The 21,069-nt window shown below is 40.5% G+C and overlaps 1 protein-coding gene across 3 annotated transcripts in view; it reads right to left on the bottom strand.

The window, feature by feature from the left end:
- MID2 (midline 2) overlaps positions 1-21,069 on the bottom strand; it is a 120,880-nt gene that overhangs the window by 10,251 nt on the left and 89,560 nt on the right. For 2 of the 3 annotated variants that reach the window (XM_079765433.1, XM_079765434.1), the window contains exons 6-7: positions 5,300-5,427; positions 4,092-4,325 (exon numbers count right to left, since the gene is read on the bottom strand). In XM_079765433.1, coding sequence (XP_079621559.1) covers positions 4,092-4,325; positions 5,300-5,427 — 362 coding nt within the window. The remainder of the gene's footprint in view (positions 1-4,091; positions 4,326-5,299; positions 5,428-21,069) is intronic. The other variant, XM_079765435.1, reaches the window with a different exon arrangement.

Raw genomic sequence — 21,069 nt, 5'->3', positions numbered from 1 at the left:
TTTTTGGAAACTTTATTTGTGCTGTTAACTTTGGAAAAATGATCCCAGTTGTACTGTGTTGGGTTGGCATTGTACAGAAGTTAACAGCCATATTGATCTAGAAACATTCAACATAATTTTTTCATTTCTACAAGGGTAACATACTGTATTAAATATATAAGGTCTTAATCTACATGGGTTTGATTACAGAAACTAATAAAGTATTATCTAAATAAAAAAATTATATGGGAGAGAATGACACTTATATGAATATACCTTTTTTGTACAGTTTTTCCTCTTGGAATCATGCTGCTGTTTTATACATTCAAAAGTTAAAATGAAATCAATATGATTGGGAGGAGTGAATACTAAAACTGAAGACAAACTGAAACAAATGAGCCCAACTGCGTTGCAAATGAAAAATAACCACACCAAAGGGATGGGGGTAGGAGGAGAATTGCAAACAAGTCCTGAACTATTGTTTGTTTTATAGTGGTGTGGGCAAAGCAAATTCTGATACTATTGTAAATATATTATGGAAGTGAGCAGATGAGTACATGTATTAATGTTGTTAGGAGCCAGGGTTCTCATTGTGGAAGTAGGAACATACAAATATGGAATGGGGGAAGGTAAGAAAGAACCTGGGGGATGGACTGGAATTGGAGGTATTGATGGAAACTCATGATATCAAAAAAATAAATATGTATGTGTATATGTATACATATGTGCACATATGTAAAGTATATGTACATATATACTGTATGTGTGTTCATATATATACATACATGGGTGGATGTGTGTATTTCTAATCTCCAGCTCTAATGCCATTCTCCCCCTAAATAAAGTGGTTTAAAAAGAGAGAAAATGTGGAAAAACCTCAAAGGAAGTGGCTCTCAGAAGCAAGGTTCAGTCAACAGAGGCAGGCAGACTGGCAGGTAGGACTGGAACCATGAATCTTCATGAATAATTATTCCTAGTAAAATAGTTTTAGTTTATCTGCCCACTGCCATCAAAAATTTTGCTTCAGGGTCTGCCCTTGTCCCAGTCCTATTCTACTTTTCTATCAATGATCAGAGGAAGACATGGAAGGCAGCCTGGAAGGGGAAGTAAATGTATTGGAAGGCAGAAACTGGTCAAAAGGATATTGGCAGGCTAGAATGAGGAATCAAAGCTAACCAGATAAAATGTAATAGGGATGAATTCCAAGTGTTGTATTTCCATGTGGACAATCAATTAATTGAACAGGAATAGGATTTGAAATTCCTAGGGATGTCAGCTGACTGTATGCTCAGCCAACACTGAGTAATCAATACGCTATTCATTAAAAAATCTATACTAATGAAAGGGTAATATGCTAATTAGACCAGGAGACCTTCCGGACAAAGCCAAGGTGGCTAGGCTGAGGCAGAGGTGTTTAGGGCCAGGATGGGAAGGGCAGTTGGGGGTGATCAGGCCAGGGGAGCCAGTTGGGGGAGAGCAGGCTGGCAGGGGAGGGGCAGTTGGGAGCAATCAGGCTGGTGGGAAGGCAGTTGGGGGTGAGCAGGCCAGCAAGGGGGGGCAGTTGGGGGTGAGCAGGCTGGCGGGAGGGCAGTTGGGGGTGAGCAGGTGGGGGAGCAGTTGGGGGTGAGCAGGCCAGCAAGGGTGGCAGTTAGGGGCAAGAAGGCCGGCAGGCAGAGTGGTTAGAGGCGATCAGGCAGTCAGGCAGGTGAGCGGTTAGGAGCCAGCAGTCTCAAATTGCAAGAGGGATCAGGCCTAAACCGGCAGTCAGACATCCCCCGAACGGTCCCAGATTGGAGAGGGTTCAAGCAGTCTGAGGGACACCCCTGCCCTGTGCATGAATTTTGTGTACCGGGCCACTAGTAAAAAAATAAAAGGTTGCAAGGAGAAGGGCAGCAGGTAATATACAGAGAAATAATCCAGCTATCCCCTGAAATGGTCAGACTACTTTTGGAGTGTGTTTACTTTTTTTTTTAATCCTCACCCAAGGATATTTTTTCCACTGCTCTTTAGAGTGGAAAGGAGGGAGAAGGGAGAGAGGTACAGGGAGAGAAAAATATTGATGTGAGGGAGACACATCAACTGGTAGCCTCCTACAAGTGCCCTGACTGGGGGACAGGATCGAACCTGCAACCCAGGTATGTGCCCTTGAGCGGGAATTGAACACGTGATCCTTTGGTTCACAGGCTGACACTCTAACCACTAAGCCACATCGGCCAGGGCTATATTATGAGCCATTTTGACAAGTAGCAGTGTGTCCATACCAAGACTACTAGGATGGTAAAAGGTCTGAAACATGAGAAGCAATTCAAATAACTGAGGATGTTTAGCCTGGAAAAGAGAAAATTTAGAAGAGACACAAGAACTACCTAAAATTATCTGAATAATTGTCATGTGAAAGATTGATTCAGTTTGTTAGTGAGGCATAAAATGGCAGGCTTAGGACTAATTGGTAGGTGTGGCTTAATATAAGGAGCATTAGCTTGAAGTCTGACAGGCTTGAGTTTAAATCTTGACTCCATCAGTTTGTAGCTTTGTGACCTTGGGCAATTCATTTTGACCCTCAGTTTCTTCATCTATAAAATAGAATTCATATAATCTATTTCATAAGGCTAAGTAAGAAGTCATGAAGACTAAATAAGATAATGTATGTGGGAGTGATTGTAAATTGCAAAACATAATACAGGTGTAAATTATTACTGTCATTATTATTTACTAGGAAAAAAGTTAGACCTTTTATAAAGAAGCACTGACAATTATTTACAGCTGTTTAACTAAATAAGCTGTTTTGTTAGAAGTGAAATATCCATCACTGGAAATGTTCAATCAGAGACAGGATAATCATCTACTGGGAATCTGGTAGAACAAAAGAATGTTAGAATAGATGACTTCTAATGTCATCCCTTTGAATTCTAAGATGCTATGATCCCATTGCTATTAACAACCTTTAAGCTTTTCTTTACAAAGGACTATATAACCTTTAAAATAAAGGTGGCAGCCTTTAGATCTTTGCCACTATTTGGACTTATTCTCAACTCCAGGAGACCACTGTTCTCTCCATATCAGAAAGAAGAAGCACAGTTGCTGGCTCTAAGACTTTCCTGAGCAAGAGAGACAAGTGCAGAAAAGCATGTCGGGAAGGCCTTAGAGTTTGTGACTTCACAAAATGAAGAAATACCCAAGAACACCCAAGATCACAGCTATCTTGGCCAAGTGGCTTAGGTTGGAACTGCACGAGGCAAGTGTTTTTGAGAGTTTGACCCCAAATGTCCTCTCACCTCTCCACCCCACTACGTGGCCCAGAATTGTCACAATTCAGCAAAAGGAAGCCTATCAGGAGGGTTTCACTGGAAAAACTCCTCTCATGCAAGCCTGTGAAGTCAGAAACAGAAGCACAAACACACAGGTAAAAGAAAATACTAATTAGCAGCTATGCAGATGCAACCTTAGGATGGAAATCAGTTCCAGTGTTGAATCTAGCTTTAATTCTGCTTTCATTTCCATTTTCCCCCAGTGCATTGAGGGGAACTTGCACCTTGAACCCTCTTACCTGGCAATCAATGAGTTAAGTTCTTACTCTGCCCTGTCTTGATCCAATTCATCAGAAGGTGAAACCATAAGAGCTAAATGACTGCTTTTTTAACATCTTTAATTTTTTGGCCCACTGACAAGTTTTTATATTTGGTGTAATTCTTTGAGGAAAGGGAGAAGGGGTAAAGGGAAGAGTGACAGAGGCAGGAAGCTTGTCACTATATTTACTAATACAAATGGGTATGGTAAAGGAAGTAGTAGTCTTTGAACATATGTATTTTACCATGGTAATGAAGTGGAAGAAAAGTCAAGGGGAGAGATGTTCACACACATGGAATCAGCAATGATGGTGGCTTAGCTACCCAGGAACAAAATATGAGCTCTATTCTGACTTGGAAGAGTGGAGTGACATGGATTAACTGAGGAAAGGCTAAAGATTACATAAACAAATGGGAGTGGCCCCAGCGACTGCCCAGCAAGGAAATACACAACTTGCTGATGGGCCCTTTGCAATGCCCTGGGGGAGCTTATACTGTCTACAAAACACTGTTCTAAACAACCTAACATGTCTTACAAACACTTGCCTCGTGGCGCCCCGGCCAATCTTGAGCAGCTTACTGCTTCCTTACATTTCCTTATCTCTGGCCACAGGCCCCAACTACACCATGACTTACTGATGAAGTTAGCCTGGCCAGTGAATATGGTGTACTGAAGCTCATAGGAGCTGATGCTGAACTCATCATCCGAGATCCAGTGGACTGTAATGGTATCATGGGAGGCAGTACAGAGTTCCTCTCGGATAGATGGTGGGTTTGGGGCTGTAGGAAAAGGTAGAAAAGAATATAAGGAAATCATACTTTTTGTTCTGGAATTTTACAATCATCACTTTTGCTGCTCAACCCAACATCTTGTTTTGAGATTTTAATAAGAAGCTTTATACTTCACATACCATAGAACCTAAAGCTACGGGCAGAGACCTCAAGTTCCCCCAACTCACTTTTGCTTCAATGATAAAGACATATTAGGCAAAGATATAAGACTAAGTTATTGAGATGAATGACCAATTGTCTACACTGTTTGCAAACACAAGTAAATATCAGACCAAACTGGTCACATGGTTTTCTTATTATATGACCTTCAACCTATTACTTTTTTATTTCAAAATAAGTTTTACTATATATGTTTGGCAGTATACCAAAGTGCAAAATAATATGTGTTCCCTCATCTGTAAAATAAGGATGATAATTACATCATAGATTTGTTGCAAGGATTCATGACATAAAATTAATATACAGTGTCTTGCATAAAGTAGATGTTCAATAAATGACAGCTATTTTAATATATTAACAAAAATAACTACGAAGTTATTATGTGTGTGTATTTTTCTCAGGAAATGATCATTCAAATAATCCTGAATGTAGCCAGCATTTTTTAAAGGCTGGTTGCATTACCTCATTTTCTAATATTTCATAATTGCCACCTGAGTTCTACCTCCATAACAAGTAACAATATATTACTGATAGGTTCATAAGGAGAAATCCTTTAGCAACTTTTTATTTTTTACCTTTAGATATGAATGTTATACCTATTCTGCCCCAGAAATGTTTGACAAATCATCTTTCTTTTCTGTTACATTAACTAAAATGTGTTCTATTTAAAAAGACACATGTATCATTTCATAGGTTAAAAAAGCATTTTCATTATACATATTGTCCTTTCCAGATTATTTTAAAGTATAAGCACACCAAAAGAAAAAAAATAAAATGAGAAAGGAAGCACAGTATTTTCACACCTGTTAAATAATCTAGCCCCTCTAGCAATTTCTTTTCTCTGGAAAAATCTAAAGCAAAGTTTTCAAAGGCATCATTAAAATTGATGTCAGGAATCAAAACTTGAGAAGATGCAGTTGCCATAGCGACCCTGCAAAAGAAAAAAAGTACATCAATATACATCAAAATAAGTTTGCAATCATTATGCAGTGTTTGATTTCTGGTTTAACAAGGTGAAATTAAATGACTTGATTCATTAAGTGAAAAATCTCATATCTGTGCTTTGCCAATGGAAAGCATTTAAATGTTAATCATCAGGAACCAATCAAAAGTTGTATCATATTTATTCACATATGTTAACTTCTCAAACACACTCCCCCATCCTGTCTTAATTTTGAGAAGTAAATACTGGATTCCCTCCCCCCCGCCCCCGGCAACTGCATCAACTTCCATCTGGCAGGAGTCATCAAAACTAGACCTCTGAAGGCTTGATAAGAGCAATTTGAAAGATTTTTTTATGCTAACCAATAAGCCAGTACATTGGAGCTGAGTTAAAGCCTTCCCCTAAGTACTGTACTTTATTTGATCTTTTATAACATTTACATGTAATTGTATTATTTTCTAGTTGTATAATGTTATGCTAGTTTTATCTCTTCAACTAATTCTAAGCAACTCAAGAGAAGGGTTCACATTTTGTACCTCATATCTTCCATGGTCCCTAACAAAGTGTTGGACACATGGTGAATCAATAAATACTGAAAGAATAACTGAATAACTAATAACAATACACTGATAACATTTATTTAGTATTTTTACATACATACATAAATACATACATGCTTTACATACATTATCTAATTTTTTTTTCCATTTTGTAAATGAGAAAGATGACACATAGAAAGATTAAGAAACTTGCCCAAGGTCATACAAAAAAAGGGTCAGGAAAAAAAAGAAATATAAAATATAACTGAACCCATGTTCATTGCTTCTCAACTTCATACCTTAACCATTTAAGACAGTTCCTTTTTTGAAAAAAAAAATGTATGTATGGATTCCAAGATGGCTGCAGAGTAGGTGGAAGCTAAACTCACCTGCTCCCAGTGCCAAACCAGATTAACAGCTCAATTATATGGCAATCAACCTGAATAACCAACTGAAAGCTAGCTGGACTGAAATGTTATCACCAAGAATTTACAGAAGACACCACATAGAGCCTGATAAGAAGGGTCGAGACGCAGAAAGATCTGAGAAGCTGGAGGGATATCTCAGCTGTAAAACTTCCCTCTCCCCAGAAGCGTGGGGTTTTAAACACTATGTTGGGATTCTCAACCCAGAGCAACAAAAATGAGAGAAGGGAGTCTGCTAGAGACCCACAAGCCCACTTCCCAGGTTCGAGCACTCCTATTGTTACAGCACCACCTAGTCCCGTGGTCGGCAAACTGCGGCTCGCGAGCCACATGCGGCTCTTTGGCCCCTTGAGTGTGGCTCTTCCACAAAATACCACGGCCTGGGCGAGTCTATTTTGAAGAAGTGGCGTTAGAAGAAGTTTAAGTTTAAAAAATTTGGCTTTCAAAAGAAATTTCAATCTGTACAACATGAATCGTTGTACTGTTGATATTTGGCTCTGTTGACTAATGAGTTTGCCGACCACTGACCTAGTCCTTCAACTACTAGCGATACCACCTTGCTGAGCTCAGGTCCTATAGAGGGGTCAGCTGGCTGCACTCAGCCGGGAACTTCAGGGTACTCTTTTCCTGGGGAAGCTCTTGGTGGATACTCAGTCAGTGATTGAACTGTGTAGCTTGGGAAGTGGACATTTCTTCCACACCTCTAAACACAGGTGGCACCACCCCCACTCCTGTTGAATTACTTGGACTGCCCTACCACCATAGAGGGATCAGAGTGCCATGCAGAGCTGGAATGTTCAGAGCATGTCTCCTAGGAAGGATTTGTCTGAGAAACAGACAGATGAATGCTGAGTTGTGTGGCTACATCACAAGGGGCCACTCCTATCTCCCCTGTGAACTCAGCCCACACTATTTCCCAATTGGAGACTAATTTGACCTGGCTTTCTGTTATGTGAGCTCAGTCACGTGGGGGGATCAGAGGGCTATTCAGAGCTGGATTCTTTGGTGCATGTCTACCTCAGATGCTCTTTCTGGGAAGGGAAAGAAGTGACCATTTCCCTCCTACAGGCTTACTGACACCACCCCCAACAGGAGACTGTTTGGATCTGCCCTCCCAAGTCCCAGTGGTCCCACACTGCTGAGCTCAGACTCCTCCAGGAAGAATATGAAACAGAATGAGTTGTGTGGCTCTAGGACAAGGGCCATTTTCCCCTTGCATGTCCAACTGAAGTATAGCCCTCCCTTCACATAGCCAAATCATGGTCCTTTGGGCCTGATTAATTTTGCTGGCCTCACCCTCATGATTCCCTGAGACCCTGCCCCACCATAAAGGTGTCTGAGCACCCAGCAGGTGGCAGCTAGACTTAGTATACCTAAGGACTTTTGCTGAGTGGCCACAGAACGAGCACTGGCACCATATTTGAATCTGCATCAATCTGGTGAACAATGTCACGCCCCTATGTGGTGAATCACTTAGAGTTTACCTCAGGCAAATCAAATACCTCCAGAGGCTATTTCAGTGATTGAGCATAATGGGAGCTGGGAGATGGAGATAGGCAAAGGTAGATCTCAAGGTGCTTTGGGACTTTTGATGATCTGCCCCTGGACGTGGTGGTGGTAACAGCTAGCCTTGGTGTGCAGCTTGGTCCTGCCCATGCACACCCCGGATAAGTACAGACAGCCACAAACTGTAGATCACTTTCTAGCTCCAAACAGGTTACCTAGGGCCAGTCACAGACAGTGTCTGACATGGGCCTGCACCAGAGTCACTCCTAGAAGCGCAGAAACAACACATCCAGTGCCCAGCTACAGAAAGCATGAGAGCAGGATCCAGTAAGTTTCACAAGTAGCATATCCAAAGGAAAATCTCGGTAGGCATCTAATCCTGCTGAGGTGAATTCTGTGTCAGGTGGCCAGTACCTGCACAGCAGCTCACATGCTGTGTTTGGGGTTGATCCTCACAGTCAGTCAGGCTGAAGGGTGATCCCATGCACAAACAGACCAATAGCAATCAAGTTTTCAATTACAACAGGAGGGACAAGATAAACTGGACATGCCTGGAGCACCATATCAAGTGATCAAGGAGTCCGTACCACTGGACCCCCAGGACACCTATTACATAAGACCAATTTACCAAGACTGGAAGTCACAGCAGATCAACCTAATACATAGAAACAAAAACAAAGAAGCAGCAAAATGTGGAGAGGAAGAAACATACCCCAAATGAGAAAACAGGAGAAATCTCTAGAAAAATAGATAAATTAAATGGAGCCAAGCAACATATCAGATGAAGATTTTAGAAAAATGGTTATAAGGATGCTCAAGGAACTTAGTAAAAATGACAATGTACTTAGTGAGAACTCCAACAACATGAAAAAGGTCGTAGAAATCATAAAAAAGAACCAGTCAGAAATGAAGACTACAATATCTGAAATGAAGACTGCATTAGAATAAATAAACAGTAGGCTGGACAATGCAGAGGATAAAATCAGTGATTTGAAAATCAAAAGAAAAAACAACAAATAAGAACAGAAAATAGAAAAAGAATTTTAAAAATTAAGACAGTTTAAGGGACTTTTGGGCAACATGGAGTGTAACATCTGCATCATAGGGGTACCAGGAAGAGAAGAGAGAGAGCAAGGGATTGAGAACATATTTGAATAAATAATGACCAAAATTGCCCAACTTGGTGAAGGAAAAAGACCAGAAAGCTCATAGAGTGCCAAATAAAATTAACCCAAAGTGGCCCACACCAAGACACATCATAGTAAAATGGCAAAGTATAAGGACAAAAAGAGAATCTTAAATTCAGCAAGAGAAAGACAGTTAGTTAGCTATAAGGAAGCTCCCATAAGACTGTCAGCTGATTTCTCAACAGAAGTATTTCAGGCAAAAAGGGATTGAAATGAAATATTCAAAGTGATAAAAAGCAAGGACATACAACCAAGACTATTTTACCCAGTAAAGCTGTAATTTGAAATTGAATGAAAAATAGCTTCCCAGACAAAAAAAAAGTTAAAGAAGTTTGATACCACAAAACCAGCACTGTAAGAAATGTTAAAGGGCCTTATTGAAGAAAATAAGAAAAGAAGTAGGAGGGGAGGAGGAAGTGGAGGAAGAGAGGAACATAGTTAAAAGAATAAAATGGCAATAATTATTTACCTATCAATAATCACTTTAATGTAAATGGCTTACATGCTCCAACTAAAAGACACAGGGTAGCTGAATGGATAAGAAAACAAGACCCATATATATGCTGTGTATAAGAGACCCATTTAAGAATTACAGATACACAGAGACTAAAAGTAAAGGGATGGAAAAATATATTTTATGCAAATGGAAAGGAAAAGAAGCTGGGGTAGCAATACTTACATTTGACAAAATAGACTTTAAAACAAAGACTATAGTAAGAGACAAAAAAGATACTACATGTTGAGGAAGGAAGCAATCCAACAAGAAGATATAACCTTGTAAACATATATGAACCCAATACAAAAGCACCTAAAAATGTAAAGTAAATGTTGATGAACATAAAGGGAGAGATTGACAGCAATGCATTCATAGTAGGGGACTTTAACACCCCATTGACAGCAATGGATAGATCTTCAAGACAGAAAATTAAAGACATAAATGACACACTAGATCAGATGTATTTAATTGATAGCTTCAGAGCATTTCACCCTAAAGCAGTAGAATATACATTTTTTTCAAGTGCACATGCAACATTCTCTAGTATAGACCACATGTTCAGACACAAAACAAGTCTCAATAAATTTAAGAAGATTGAAATCATATCAAGCATCTTCTCTGACCTTAATGGTATGAAACTATAAATCAATCACTAGAAAAAAACTGAAAGAACACACACAGATATAAAGAATATATAACATGTTACTAAACAATAAATGGGATAAAAGGAGATCAAGAAATAAATCAAAAGATACTTTGAGCCCTAGCTGGTTTGGCTCAGTGGATAGGGCATCGGCCTGCGGACTGAAGGGTCCCAGGTTCGATTCTAGTCAAGGGCACATGCCTGGGTTTCGGGCTCGATCCCCAGTGTGGGGCATGCAGGAGGCAGCCGATCGATGATTCTCTCTCATCATTGATGTTTCTATTTCTCTCTCCCTCTCCCTTCCTCTCTGATATCAATAAAAATATTTAAAAAAAAAAAAGATACTTTGAAACAAATTAAAATGAAAACACAACAACTCAAAACCTATGGGACAAAGTGAAAGCAGTCCTATGAGGGAAATTCATAACATTACAGTCCTAAACCAAGAAACAAGAAAAATCTCAAATAAACAATCTAACTTTACACTTGAAGTAACTTGAAAAAGAAAAACAAACAAAGCCCAAACAGAGTAGGAAGAAAAAATTAATAAAGATGAGAGCAAATAAATGATAAGCAGTAAAAAAAAAAAAAAAGCAATACAAAAGATCATTGAAACAAAGAGCTGGTTCTTTGAAAAGTTAAACAAGATTGACAAACCTTTATTCAGACTTATCAAGAAAAAAGAAAAGGACCCAAATAAATAAAATCAGAAATGAAAGAGAAGTAATAATTGATGCCACAGAGATACAAAGGATTGTAAGAATATATTATGAACAACTATTTGCCAACAAACTGGACAAGCTGGATGTAATAGATAAATTCTTAGAAATATACACTGAGTGGCCAGATTATTATGATCTCTGAACACATAATAATCTGGCCACTCAGTGCATATGTATGTGTGTGTGTGTGTGTGTGTATGTGTGTGTGTGTGTATATATATATATATATATATATATATATATATATACACATATATATACATATATATATGTATACACACACACACACACACACACACATATATATATACATACACATACATATACATATATATATTAGAGGCCCAGTGCATGAATTCATGCATGGGTGGGGTCTGGCCAGGGGGAGGGGATATGGGCGGTTGGCCGGCCTGCCTGCTGGTCGAACTCCTGGTCAAGGGGACAATTTGCATATTAGCCTTTTATTATATAGGATATACACTGAGTGGCCAGATTATTATGGGTTCAGAGATCATAATAATCTGGCCACTCAGTGTACAATCATCCATAACTGATTCAGAAAGAATCAGAGAATCTGGAAAGATTACAACTAGTGAAATTGAAGCAGTAACCAAAAAACCCCCAACAAACAAAAGTCCTGGACCAAATGGAGTCACAGGTGAATTTTACCAAACATTCAAAGAACTAACATTCTTCTTACACTATTCTAAAAAATTCCAGAGGAGGGAAGACTCCCAAGCTATATTATGCAGCCAACATTATCCTACTCCAAAACCAGATAAAGACATTAAAAAGAAATAAAATTATAGGCCAATATCCCTGATGAACATAGATGTTAAAATGCTCAACAAAAAACTATATCCAGCAATACAATCAAAAGATCATATACCATCATCAAGTGGGATTTATTCTAGGGATGCAAAGGTGATACAATATCAGCAAATGAAATGTGATATAACACATAAACAAAATGAAGAATAAAAACCACATGATTGTATCAATGAATGCAGAAAAGTCTTTGATAAAACCCAGAACCCATTTATAATAAAAACTCTCAGCAAAGTGGAAATAGAGGGAACATATCTCAATGTAGTAAATGCCATACATGACAAACACACAGCCATTGTCATACTCAATGGGCAAACACTACAAGTGTTTCCCTTAAGATCGGGAATAAGACAGGATGTCCGCTTTCACCATTCTTACAAAACCAATTACTGGAAGTCCTAGCCATAGCAATCAGACAAGAAGAAATAAAAGACATCCAAATTAGAAAAAAAAGAAGGAAAACTGTCATTATTTGCAGATGACATGATACTATATACAGAGAACCCTAAAGATTCCACCAAAAATCTTCTAGAACTGACAAATGAATTCAGTAATGTACAGGATACAAAATAAATACCCATAAATCAGTTGCATTTTTATACACCAACTAGAGGCCCAGTGCATGAAATTTGTGCACGGTAGGGTCCCTAGGCCTGGCTGGCGATCAGGGCTGATTGGGGCCTTCTGGCTATTGGCCAGGGCCTTCCTTCCCTGGCTGCCAGCTGCCAGCCGGGGCCTTCCTTCATTCTGTGCCACCCCCTGGTGGTCAGTGTATGTCATAGCGAGCAATCGAACTCCCAGTCTCCTTGAACTCCTGAGGGGACACTTTGCATATTAGCCATATATATATATATATATATATATATATATATATATATATATATATATATATATATATATATATAAATAATGAGCTATCAGAAAGTGAAGCTAAGAAAACAATTGCATTTAAAATTGCATCAAAAAATAAAGACCTAGGGATAAATTTAATCAAAGTTATAAAAGACCTGTACTTATAAAAATGTAAGACTTAAGAAAGAAACTGAACTCAGATCCACAGACCACCAAGGACTGATGGCAGAAGATGGAGTGCTGGCAGTGCCTGAAGTACTACACAATAAATGCCAAAAATGGAAAAAGAAAGGAAGGAAGGAAGGAAGGAAGGAAGGAAGGAAGGAAGGAAGGAAGGAACTGAAGAAGTTACAAATAAGTGGAAGTATGTACCATGTTCATGGATAGAAAGAATTAACATCATTAAAATGTCCACACTACCCAAAGCCATCTTTAGATTCAACTCAATTCCTGTCAAGATACCAATGGTGTATTTCACAGAATTAGAATAAATGTTCCAAAAATTTATATGGCACCACAAAAGACTCCAAATAGCCACAGCAATATAGAGAAAGAAGAGCAAAGTGGGAGGAATCACACTACCTGATATCATACTATACTACAAGGCCACAGTTATCAAAACAGCATGCTACTGGCATAAATACAGACATACAGATGAATGGAACAGAATAACAAGCCCAGAAATAAACCTCTGCCTCTATGGTTAATTAATATTCGACAAAGGAGGCAAAATATACAATGGGCTAAAGATAGTCTATTCAATAGATGGCCTTGGGAAAATTGGGCAGATACATGCAAAAAGAAAAAGAAAAAGAAAAAGAAACTAGACCACCTTCCTATACTATATACAAGAATAAACTCAAAATCAATTAAAGACTTAAATATTAGACTCAAAATCATAAAAATACTAGAAGAAATCATAGGCAGTATAGTCTCAAACATTTTTTTGCAGCAATATTTTTCCTGATTCAGGCAAGGGAAACAAAAGAAAATATAAACAAACTAGAGGCCCGGTGCACGAAATTCATGCACGGAGGGGTGTTGTCCCTCAGCCCAGCCTGTACCTTCTCCAATATGGGACCCCTCAAGGGATGTCCGACTGCCCGTTTAGGACCGATCCCACCGGGCAGTCGGACATCCCTCTCACAATCCAGGACTGCTGGCTACAAACTGCTTGCCTGCCTGCCTTCCTGATTGCCCCTAACCGCTTCTGCCTGCCAGCCTGATCACCCCCTAACCACTCTGCTGCCAGCCTGTTTGCCCCCAACTTCCCTCCTCTGCTGGCCTGGTCACCCCTAACTGCCCTCTCCTGCAGGGTTGATCACCTCCAACTGCCCTCCCTTGCAGGCCTGGTCCTTCTCAACTGCCCTCCCTTGCAGGCCGGGTGCCTCCCAACTGCCCTCTCCTGCTGGCCATCTTGTGGTGGCCATCTTGTGTCCACATGGGGGCAGGATCTTTGACCACATGGGGGCAGCTATATTGTGTGTTGCAGTGATGATCAATCTGCATATTACTCTTTTATTAGATAGGATAGAGGCCTGGTACAGGGGTGGGGGCCAGCTGGTTTGCCCTGAAGGGTGTCCCGGATCAGGATGGGGATCCCTTGGGGTGTGGGGCGGCCTGAGCGAGGGGCCTGTGGTGGTTTGCAGGCTGGCCACGCCCCCTGGCAACCCAAGCGGAGGCCCTGGTATCTGGAATTTATTTTCCTTCTACAATTGAAACTTTGTAGCCTGCAGCGGAGCCAAGCCTGGGGCTCCCTCCAAGGCTGGCAGCCATTTGTGTTGGGGTTATAATTGAACTTTGTTGCCTTAAGCGGGTGGGCCCCGCCAGGGTGTGCGGAAAGCTTTGCTTCCCCTGTTGCCGGCGGCAACCCTGGCCTGCTCTCTCAAGCTCCATTCTGCCGCCATTTGTTTGAATTTGTTTACCTTCTATAATTGAAACTTTGTAGCTTGAGTGGAGGCTTAGGCTTGGCAAGGGCAGGCAGAAAGCTTGGCTTCCTCTGTTACCTAGGAAACCTTGCTCTCTGTGGCTGTAGCCATCTTGGTTGGGTTAATTTGCATGCCCGCTCTAATTGGATGGTGGGTGTGGCTTGTGGGTGTGTCGGAGGTATGGTCAATTTGCATATTTGTCTATTATTAGGTAGGATGGGACTACATCGAACTAAAAAGTTTTGGCACAGCAAAGGAAACATCAACAAAATGAAAAGACAAACAACTATATGAGAAAACACATTTGCCAATAATACAGCTGATAAGGGGTTAATATCCAAAGTTTCAAAATACTTATAATGCCGAAACCGGTTTGGCTCAGTGGATAGAGCGTCGGCCTGCGGACTCAAGGGTCCCAGGTTCGATTCCGGTCGGGGGCATGTACCTTGGTTGCGGGCACAACCCCAGTAGGGGTGTGTGCAAGAGGCAGCTGATCGATGTCTCTCTCTCATCGATGTTTCTTGCTCTCTATCCCTCTCTAGTCCTCTCTGTGGAAAATCAATAAAATATATTTTAAAAAAATACTTATAAAACTCAACACAAAAAAACCCAAAAACAATTCAATTAAAAATGGGCAAACGTTTTCCCAAAATGGCAGTGGAGTAAGTGAAAGCTGACACTCTCCCAGGACCAAACTGGAATTACAACTAAGATACAGAAAAAGCATCCTGAATAGTTAACTGAAGACTGATAACCAAGGATGGAAAGTGGAGACCACATAGAGACTGGTAGGAAGTGCAGAGGTGCAAATGGGCTGGCCGGACTCCCACAGAAAGCACCTGAAGTTCTGGAGGGACATCTCAGCTGTGGGGGGTTCCCACTGAGAACCCTGGGGTCTAAATCCCAAGCTGGGCTCCCCAGCCCAGAGCACCAGAACTGAGAAAGGTGCCCACATAACATCTGGTGGTGAAAAGCAGCAGGGTTGCTTTCTGCCATGGAGACACTGCTGGAGATGCAGGTACCTTTTAAAGGGCCAACACACAAAATTTTGTGTGCAGCCACTCACCTTTGGGTCTGGCAGAGGCAGGGCAGGGTGGACTAGAGCTGAATGAGGAGATTTCAGGGTAGGGGCCCTGGAGTTAGAGATCAGAAGGCAACCACCCAGGTTTCCTGTGCTGAGTCATTCCCTCATACTGCAGAGGATATCTTTCTTTGGCAGATATTTATCAGCCAGGCAGCTTTTGCCTGGGGGGAACAATTGCCCCACCCCATTGGGAAACCTCTCGCCCCACCCTGTGGAGTTTACACCTTTCTGTGCTCTATAGCCTGAGGATAATTAAGACTGAGAATAACAATCGGACTGTAGGCAGCAGAGGGGTTCTCTGGAGTCTTTGAGTCTTTGCTTAATCTCCTTCTGGACCTGGGCTAGAAAAAGCAGACTTTGGTGCACATCTTGGTCTTTTCCAAAAATACCCAGTCCCAGCAAAGGAAGCCACAAGCTGTGGATTGCAAATAGCTCCAAACAGTATTCAGTGTCAGTCACAAACAGCGTCTGACATTGTCCTGCCCTAGAGACTGGGGGTAATAGCAGATAGAACTAATACATGGACACAAACCCAAACAGGCAGCCAAAATAGGTAGACAAAAAAACAAGCCCCAGAAGAGCTAAATGAAATGGAGAGAAGAAATTTATCAGATATAGAGTTCAAAAAATGGGCAAAGGACCTGAGTAGATACTTCTCAAGGAGGACATACAGATGGCCAATAGACACATATAAAGATACTCCAAGTCACTAATCATCAGAGAGATGCAAATTAAAACTACAGTGTGGTGTCACCTCATACCTGTCAAAATGGCTATTATCAATAAGTGATCAAACAAGAAGGGTTGGTGATGATGTGTAGAAAAGGGAACCCTTGTGCACTGTTGGTGGGAATACAGATTGGTGCAACCACTGTGAAAAACAATATGGAGTTACCTCAAAACATTAAAAATGGAACTGCCTATGAACCAGCAATTTCACTTCTTGGAATATATATAATGAAACCCAAAACACTGATTTTAAAGAACATATGCACCCCTATATTCATTGGAGTGATATTTACAATAACCAAGATTTGGAAGTGGCCCAAGTGTCCATCAATAGATGAGTGGATAAAAAAATCTGTGGTACATTTACACAATGTAATACTACTTGGTCATTAAAAAAGAAGGAAATCTTACCTTTTGCAACAGCATTCATGGACCTGGAGAGCATTATGCTAAGTGAAATAAGCCAGTCAGAGAAAGAAAAGTACCATATGATTTCACTTATATGTGGAATCTAATGAACAACATAAACTAAGAAACAAAATAGAAACAGACTCATAGTTACAGAACAGACTGACAGTGGTCAGAGGAGAGAGGGGTTGAGGGGCTGAGTGGAATATGTAAAGGGATTAAGCAAAAAATAAAGCCACAGACACAGAAAATAGCATGGTGGTTACAAAAGGGGAAGTGAGGTGGGTAGAAGCACAAGAGGTTAGAGGGAGGATACATGGTGAAGGAAGGAGACTGACTTGTCTTGGGGTTCTGAACACACAATACAATATACAGTTGATGTATTATAGAACTGTACACCTGAAACCTATATAATTTTTTAACCAATGTCACCCCAATAAATTAAATTAAAATTTTAAATTAAAAAATATAATTGGAGAAACCAAGATGGCGGCATGGGTAAACACCTGAACTTGCTGCCTCACACAACCACTTCAAAACTACAACTAAAAGAAAAAACGGGTATCATCCAGAACCACGGGAAGGCTGGCTGGGTGGAAATTCTACAACTAGAGGGAAAGAGAAAAGCACACTGAGACTTGGAGGAGGTACAGAGGTGCAGAAGTGAAGTGCAGAGGTACAGAGGCATGTGCGCAGAAAGGGATGGCAACTGAGTACGCTGTTGTCTTTTTCAATCAGGAGGGAGATACAAGATCCCGACTGCTCTGAACTCCAGTTCCGGGAGAGACTCTGGGGACACAGACTCATATGGGGAGAACCTGGACTGTCTGGCATCGGGTAGAACTCGAGTGCAGCTTTCGCTCAGAGGTGCTTGCAGCGATCATTGTTCCTGCACAGTGCCTCGGGACACAGATACAGTGGACCTCTTCCAGGCAGGGCTGACAGTCAGCCATTGCTGTTTGCTCTACCCTGGTGATTCCCTGAGACCCTGCCCCACCCAATTTACAACCTCACCCAAGCTGTGCATAGAGGCTTTTGCATATGAATGGCCTGGCCCTTTGCAATCTGAAACCTAACGTACTGCAGCTGGGTCAAAGATCCCCAGAGCCTCCAAAAGAAGACCCAAGGCTCAACAGCAGCTTGCATTGCTTCACAGCTGGGCCTCATCTGGGCACCTCCAAACCCCAAACAAAGAGAACGAATCTGCAGATATCTCTGTAGCTCCTGCTGGGTGGCCTCTCTCCTTGGAGATCCAAGAGCCAGTGTACCCAGTGGTCAGAGAGAGACCATCCAGACTACAACTCTTCACACCCATAAGAGACACACTCAGGGGGCAGACTCAGTGAGCGCCAAAGCCCCACTGAAGCAAGTCTTACCCCATAAGGGTGTCTCCAGCACAGGTGTTCTCCCATCATAGATACAACTGATCCTCACAGCCAGTTGGCCTGGAGGTCAATTCCTTCCAGTGATACCAACAACAATCAAGGCTTAACTATAACAAGACTGTGCACACAGCCTACAAAGGGGTTCACCAAGAATGTCCACCTCAGGTAATTAGGGAGGCTGAGCCACTGGGCCCGCTAGAACACCTAGCACACAAAGCCATGCTATCAACACAGGGAAGCAGCCAAATGAGGAGACAAAGAAACAGAAATGACAGAAATGGAGGAAAGCAAACTCCTGGATATAGTGTTCAAAACCACGGTTATAAGGTTACTCAAAAATCTTCTAAAAACCGCCAATAAATTTAGTGAGACCAAGAATATGAAAAAGGACCAACTAGAAATTAAGCATACACTGACTGAAATAAAGAATAATATACAGAGATACAACAGCAGACTATAGGATCCCAAGAATCAAGTCAAAGATTTGAAATACGAAGAAGCAAAAAACACCCCACCAGAAAAGCAAAAGGAAAAAGGAATCCAAAAATATGAAGATAGTGTAAGGAGCCTCTGGGACAACTTAAAGCGTACTGACATCTGAATTATGGGGGTGTCAGAAGAAGAGAGAGAGCAAGATATTGAAAACGTATTTGAAGAAATAATGACAGAAAACTTCCCCCACCTGGTGAAAGAAATAGACTTACAAGTCCAGGAAGCACAGAGAACCTCAAACAAGAGGAATCCAAAGAGGACCACACCAAGACACATCATAATTAAAATGCCAAGAGCAAAAGACAAAGAGAGAATATTAAAAGCAGCAAGAGAAAAACAGTTAGTTACCTACAAGGGAGTACCCATACGACTGTCAGCTGATTTCTCAGCAGAAACTATGCAGGCCAGAAGGGAGTGGCAAGAAATATTCAAAGTGATGAATGGCAAGAACCTACAACCAAGATTACTCTACCCAGCAAAGCTATCATTTAGAATTGAAGGTCAGATAAAGAGCTTCATAGACAAGAAAAAGCTAAAGGAATTCATCACCACCAAACCAGTATTATATTAAATGCTGAAGGGTATTCTTTAAGAAGAGGAAGAAGAAGAAAAAAGTAAAGACAAAAATTATGAACAACAAAGTGACAACAAATACATATCTATCCATAAGTGAATCTAAAAATCAAGTGAATAAAAAGTCTGATGAACAGAATAAACTGGTGAATATAATAGGATCAGGGGCATAGAAAGGGAGTGGACTGACAATTCTGGGGGGAAAGGGGTGTGGGGGTGTGGGAAGAGACTGGACAAAAATCGCACTCCTATGGATGAGGACAGTGGGGGGGGGGGTAAGGGCGGGGGTGGGGGTGGGAACCAGGTGGAGGGGAACTATGGGGGGAAAAAGAGGAACAACTGTAATAATCTGAACAAGAAAGATTTATTAGTGAAAAAAATAAAAATAATTAAAAATATATAATTGAATAAAATAGTATAAGCATGTTATTTAGAAACATAAAATTTATGCCAATAGAAACAGTTAATAGAGCTAAAATTATTTGGCTTTGCTTTAAAAGTGTAGACTATGGACTAGACTTCCTGGGTTTGAATCCTACTTCTACCCCTTACTAGTTGGGTGACCTTAGTCAAGTCACCCAAGTTCTCTAATGCTCATTCTCTCATTTAAAAAATAGGGAATAATAACAGTTTTTATCTCATAAAGGTTTCTCAGGACTGAGTTAATACTTAGAATAATGACCAACAGTAAGTAAATGCTTAGTATTATTATTGATAGAGATCAGAAATTGGGGTGAGGAGGAGATTGTTATTTCTTGCAATATGACTATCAGTAATATTTAACTTTTTAATTGCACAAGTATTGCTTTAATATAAAGAGCTTTAAAATTTTTAAGAATAAATTAGAAGTGAGGAAATGGAAAATCTTTTAGGAAATTTTCTGTGAAGGAAAGGAGAGTGATAGGTCAATAGCTACAGGAATTGGGAAGTAGAGGAAAGTTGTGGGTATTATTATTATTTTTGATAGGTGAGACATGAATGAGTTTAAAAGTGCATGTTAGGCCTACTAAAGTGGTGAAGAAATTAAAGTAAGGAAAAAGAAGGCATGTAACCAAATCACAAATGAAGGAAAATCTCTTCCATTATAACCAGAAGGAAGATAAACATAACGGATGTGGTTGTATGTATGCCCTGAAGTTTGGTATGGGATATTGAGGAATTTATTATTTCATACCTACCACTCTCTCTTAAAACAGGAGGTGAACTTATTTGCTGAGCATTAGCAGGAAGGTGGCAGGGTTGGAATTTTGAGATGAGTACAGAAAATTTGAAATAGCTATTATGGAAATAAGGAAAAAAGGAAGCTGACCAAAGCAACACGAAGGATTTCAGTCAGTACTAAGGGCCAAGGTGAGATTAGAGGTCATGAATTTGTGGTGTAGTAGTATCAATCTCTTTGGTTATATGATTTTCTCCAGCAGTATTCTGCAACTCAAATATAGGCATGGAAAATGTGGGAATAGATGGGTTGGCCTATTATCAGGATGGTGTGATAAAAAGGCAGTGTGGCAAGGGAACTGGGGTTATTAAAGAGAGTAGCTGAAGTGAGAAATCACAGACTCTAAATAGGCCAAAGAAAGAAGTGAAGGCAGTTGTGAAGACAGTCAGTAGCTGGTAGGTAGGAATCAGAACTTAGAGGTCCCAATGAAGCTGAAGAATAGATGTACAAGAAGAAAAACAGACAACTGTAAATACAGAGGTTGTAGTTAGAATTTGTAATGTTTTTATTTATGATCTAAGTGTAATAATAAGTGATGGTGAAGGTTAGCATGTGGGCCATGGAAGTGGGTGGATGAAGTGGAGCAGAAGTGAGGGTCACTGGAGGAGGACATG

The sequence above is a fragment of the Cnephaeus nilssonii genome, assembly GCF_951640355.1.
Source record: "Cnephaeus nilssonii genome assembly, chromosome: X".
Taxonomy (NCBI): domain Eukaryota; kingdom Metazoa; phylum Chordata; class Mammalia; order Chiroptera; family Vespertilionidae; genus Cnephaeus; species Cnephaeus nilssonii.
This window is presented reverse-complemented; position numbering and strand designations above follow the sequence as displayed.